Below are 5,603 nucleotides of genomic sequence, written 5' to 3' on the forward strand. Positions count from 1 at the left end.
ATGTTGGCCAGGCTGGTCTGGAACTCCTGATCTCAAGTGATCCACCGGCCTCAGCCTCCCAAACTGCTGGGATTACAGGCTTGAGCCACCACGCCTGGCCTATTTATTTTATTTTATGTTTCTTTGAGGCGCAGTTTCGCTCTTGTTGCCCAGACTGGAGTGCAATGGTGCAATATCGGCTCATCACAACCTCCACCCCTCGGTTCAAGTGATTCTCCTGCCTCAGCCTCCCATGTAGCTGGGATTACAGTCATGCACCACCACGCCCAGCTAATTTTGTATTTTTTTTTTTTTCAGTAGAGATGGGATTTCTCCATGTCGGTCAGGCTAGTCCCAAACTCCCCACCTCAGGTGATCTGCCCACCTTGGCCTCCCAAAGTTCTGGGATTACAGGTGTGAACCACCGCGCCTGGCCCGCTTTGATTTTTTATTTTTTGAGACGGAGTTTGGCTTTTGTTGCCCAGGCTGTAGTGTGATGGCACAGTCTTGGCTCACTGCAACCTCCACCTCCTGGGTTCAAGCGATTCTCTTGCCTCAGCCTCCCAAGTAGCTGGGATTACAGGTGCCCACCATCATGCCTGGCTAATTTTTTGTATTTTTAGTAGAGATGGGGTTTCACTATGTTGACCAGGCTGGTCTCAAACTCTTGACCTCAGGTGATCCACCCACCTCGGCCTCCCAAAGTGCTGGGATTATAGGTGCAAGCCACCACTCCCGGCCGGTTAGCTTTTATATTTGAGTCTGGAACTCATAGAAGAGGTCAGAAATTGACGTATAAATCTTGAGCTGGACACAGTGGCTTACACCTGTAATCCTAGTAGTTTGGGAGGCCAAGGTTGGAGGATAGCTTGAGCCTAGGAGTTTGAGACCAACCCCAGGCAACACGGGGATACTCCATCTCTACAAAAAATTTGAAAAATTAGCGAGGCATGGTCACATATGCCTGTAGTTGTAGCTACTCGGAAGGCTGAGGCAGGAAGATCACTTGAGCTCTGGAGGTTGAGGCTACAGTGAACTATGATCACAGCACTGCACTCCTGCCTGGGCAACAGAGCAAGACTCTGTCTCAAAAAGTAATCAGGCCGAGCGTGGTGGCTCATGCCTGTAATTCCAGCACTTTGGAAAGCTTAGGTGGATGGATCTTTTAAGGTTGGGAGTTCGAGACCAGCCTGGCCAACACGGTGAAACTCCGCCTCTACTAAAAAATATGAAAATTAGCCAGGGATGGTGGCAGATATCTGTAATCCCAGCTACTCAGGAGGCTGAGGCAGGAGAGTTGCTTGAACCCAAGAGGCAGAGGTTGCAGTGAGCCAAGATCACACCATTGTACTCCAACCTGGGCGACAGAGTAAGACTCTGTCTCAAAAAATAAAAGAAAAGAAAAAGAAAAATAAATCGGCCGGGCGCGGTGGCTCACACCTGTAATCTCAGCGCTTTGGGAGGCCGCGGCGGGTGAATCATGAGGTCAGGAGCTCAAGACCAGCCTGGCCAACATGGTGAAACCCCCATCTCTACTAAATATACAAAAAAATAGTTGGGCGTGATGGCAGGCGTCTGTGATCCCAGCTACTCAGGAGGCTAAGGCAGGAGAATCGCTTGAACCCAGGAGGCGGAGGTTGCAGTGGGACGAGATTGAACCACTGTACTCTAGCCTGGGAGATAGAGTGATGCTCCTTCTCAAAATAAAATAAAATAAAATCAGTTAATCACAAAAAAAATAGAAAAAAAGATAACAACAACAACAAAAAAATCAGTCAATCTTGGAGCCAGCATTTCTAGGCGGTGTTTGTGGCTAATGTTGTAGGTTCGCCCATATTCCCACCCCTTCTCCTTTGCTTTTCTCTGCTCTGAGGCTAAATGCTGGAGACTAGATTCCCCAGGCCCCCTTGCAGTTAGAAGTGGCATTGATACAGTTTTGGCTAATGAAATGTATACAGAAACCTGCTGGGTAATTTTTTTCTTTTTTCCAACTATCCAGACTTCAAGGACATGGGGAGGTTTGTGCTGCAGGGATACTGACCGGTGGTTTTTTCCCTTTTCCCCACCTTGAATGTGGATGTCCTGGCTGGGAACCCAGTTGCCAGCTCATGACCAGGAGGTAACAAGCAGGAACGAAAGGCCACCACGCAGGTGCGGTGTTACCGAGGTGCGAGTCATCACCAGCAATCACTTCTCTCAGGACTGCTTGTTAAGAAAAATAAACTCCTGCTTATTGAGACCATGAGAGTTACGTTGAGGGGTATATCGTTATTTGAAGCTGACAACATTCAATGCCATGAGATTGAAGGTCATCCCTGGGTCATTAACATATAAGCAGGGAAGAAAGTGTGGCCCGAAACAGTCTGGGGCATGAGAAAGCAGTAGGAGAGGAAGCCCCAAGAAAAGCGGGGAGTTGCCGCACGGCGGGTAGAGCCAGGAGCAGCGGGCGGAGGCGGCCGGGAGCGCAGCGGCTTCTAGCGGCGAGAGGGACCCACTCGGCCCCACCTGCGCCTCCCGCGCGCGGCCCCCACCCCGCCCCGCCTGGTTTATAGGGCCCGGCCCGAGCCTCTGGTCGCCCGCCGGAGTTTGTACTGCGACCTCCGACCATGCCCGCCGACCTCAGCGGTACCTGGACCCTGCTCAGCAGCGACAACTTCGAGGGCTACATGCTGGCCCTAGGTAGGGTGGAGGGGAGGCGGCGGGGGCGCGGGGCTCGCCGTCTGTCTTGGGGTCGGGCGAAGGCGGCCGGGCCGGGCCTGTAGGTACGTCCGCTGTCAGTGCCTTCGCCCTGCGGCGCCCAGCGTCGCCCAGTCGCCCCGAGTCCGCCGGTCTTTGGCGCCTCCGTCCATCGGGCCCGGGACCCCAGTCCTTCCGTCCCCCAGTGCATCCTTCCCCGCGCCCACCCGCCCCTGTCCCCACGGCCGTCTCTCCACGCCCCGTCCCCCCGGCCGCCGGTACCCCGCCCGTCCGTCCCCGCGTCCAGCCCCACGTCCGTCTCTACCCGCACGCGGCAGACCCGCGGAGACTGCAGACTGGGGCTCCGGCCGGGGAGGAGACGCCCCGGACCGAAGCCTCCGCCCGGCGGCCCTCCCCTCAGCCGCCTTCCGCACGGGCCCCGGGACCCCCGGCGCGCCATGGCTCCCCCAGCGAGGTCCCGCGGCGCACCCGGAGCCGGTCGGAGACGCAGAATCCCGGAACCCGCGGACGATCCTTCAGGTCCGGGCGCGCGCGGGAGTGCAGAGCCTGGTTCGGTCCCAGGCGTGCCCGACCGCCGCCTCCCGCCAGGGCTGGCGGCCCGCGGCGTCCTGGCTCCTGCGGGCCCCCGCTGCGCTTCCCGCCCTCATCGCGGTGCCGACGGTGCGCGGACTCTCAACTCACTGCATCCTCCACCTCCCCGGTTCAAGAGATTCTCCTGCCACAGCCTCCCAAGTAGCTGGGATTATAGGCGTGCGCCACCACGTCCGGCTAATTTTGTACTTTTAGTAGAGACGGGGTTTCACCATGTTGGTCAGGCTGGTGTTGAGCTCCTGACTTCTGGTGATCCACCCCACTCGGCCTCCCAAAGTGCTGGGATTACAGGTGTGAGCCACCGCGCCTACCACGAGTGTAGTTTTTCTTGTAGCTTTAGGACTCTGGGAAGTTGCCGTGCCGGCCGATCATTGAACCCTTGACCCGTAGGCAATTTTTGTTTTCTTAACCTTAGGGTCCATCTTAGTTGATAAAGGGGCATTTATTTTGGTCTTTCATATTCCAAGAAATAAGAGTGTTCCTCTGGGTATGGGAAAGGCACCTCTCACTTGAGAGTCTTATGATCTTCAGAGGAAGAGCGGAGAATTCTTCTATGGACTGCTTCAGGGAAGAGGGGCAGAAGAAGGTCTGAAGGGGACCTTCCTGCTTCTGTTATTTCCTCAAATGCCAAGTGATATGGTTTGGCTGTGTCCCCACCCAAATCTCATATGGTAGTTATAGCTCCCATAATTCTCATGTGTTGTGGGAGGGACCTGATGAGAGATAATTGAATCATGGGGGCGGTTTTCCCCATACTGTTTTCGCGGTAGTGAATGTGTGAATGTCTCATGAGAGCTGATGCTTTTATGAGGGGTTTCCCCTTTCATTTGGCTCTCATTCTCTCTTGTCTGCCACCATGTAAATCGTGTCTTTGCCTTCTGCCATGATTTCTGGGCTTCCCCAGCCACGTGGAACTGTGAGTCGGTTAAACCTCTTTTTCTCTATAAGCTACTCTCTATAAGTTCTCTATAAGTTACTCTTTTTCTCTGTAAGTTACTAAAGACATACTCTTGGGTATGTCTTTATCAGCAGCATGAAAACGGACTAATACATTAAGGTGCCATGTTTTGAGGTACTCTATCCTGAAACCCATAAATCCAAAAGTTTTCTGAAAACCAGCAACTGTGTTTCAACTTCAGATCTAATTTGTTAAAGTACTAAGTGCTTACATCAATTTGTTAAAGTGCTAAGTACTTAGGTCACACTTACAGCACTGAAGTGGTTGTTTACATAATACTGTAATACTTTTTTTTTTTTTTTTTTTTTGGATGGGGTTTCTCTTTTTTCCCCGGCTGGGGGGGAGGTGGGGCCTCTCAGGCCCCTGCAAGTTCCACCTCCCAGATTCACACCATTCTCCTGCCTCAGCCTCCTGAGTAGCTGGGACTACAGGCGCCCGCCACCACACCTGGCTAATTTTTTGTATTTTTAGTAGAGACGGGTTTTCACCATGTTAGCCAGGATGGTCTCGATCTCCTGATCTGGTGATCCGCCCGCCTCGGCCTCCCAGAGTGCTGGGATTACAGGTGCGAGCCACCGCGCTCAGCCATAATACTGTAATACATTTTATCTTAAGAATTGAGTGGGGCTGGGGTGCGGTGGCTCACACCTGTAATCCCAGCTCTTTGGGATGCCAAGGTGGGCAGATCAGGAGGTCAGGAGTTTGAGACCAGCCTGGCCAACACGTAAGCCCTGCCTCTACTAAAAGTACAAAAAATTAGCAAGGCATGGTGGCATGCACCCGTAATCCCAGCTACTTGTGAGGCTGAGGCAGGAGAATTGCTTGAACCCAGGAGGCGGAGGTTGCAGTGAGCTGACATTGCGCCATTGCACTCTAGCCGGGGAGACAAAGCAAGACTCCATCCTGAAAAAAAAAAAAAAAAATTAAGCTAGCAGACTGGGCACGGTGGCTCATGCCTGTAATCCCAGCACTTTGGGAGGCCAAGGCCGGGTGGATCACCTGAGGTCAGGAGTTCGAGACCTACCTGGCCAGCATGGTGAAACCCCATCTCTACTAAAAATATAAAAATTAGCTAGGCATGGTGGCTCATGCCTGTAGTCCCAGCTAATCGGGAGGCTGAAGCACGAGAATCACTTGAACCTGAGAGGCGGAGGTTGCAGTAAGCCCAGATCATGACACTGCACTCCAGCCTGGGCAACAGAGTGAGACTTGGTCTCAAAAAAAAAAAAAAGTCAATAAGATTAAAAAAAAAAAGAAAGAATTCAGCTAGCAATTCTGAATTTTACTGATTTATGGGAATATATAATTTAATTTAAATGTATATGTTTGTTCGTATACATGTAAGGAAAATACATTCCATAAAAAATCACAAATATAT

At 52.4% G+C, this 5,603-nt stretch overlaps 1 protein-coding gene across 1 annotated transcript in view; it reads left to right on the forward strand.

Annotated features, from left to right (window-relative positions):
• The first annotated feature begins 2,372 nt into the window (after window positions 1-2,372).
• The window catches only part of RBP7 (retinol binding protein 7), a 22,871-nt gene continuing 19,640 nt past the window's right edge, over window positions 2,373-5,603 (forward strand). The window contains exon 1 of the mRNA XM_017888038.1: window positions 2,373-2,658. Within this exon, the coding sequence (XP_017743527.1) occupies window positions 2,586-2,658 (73 nt within the window). The 5' untranslated portion in view covers window positions 2,373-2,585. The remainder of the gene's footprint in view (window positions 2,659-5,603) is intronic.

The sequence above is a fragment of the Rhinopithecus bieti genome, unplaced genomic scaffold (assembly GCF_001698545.2).
Source record: "Rhinopithecus bieti isolate Rb0 unplaced genomic scaffold, ASM169854v2 scaffold_16234, whole genome shotgun sequence".
Classification (NCBI taxonomy): domain Eukaryota; kingdom Metazoa; phylum Chordata; class Mammalia; order Primates; family Cercopithecidae; genus Rhinopithecus; species Rhinopithecus bieti.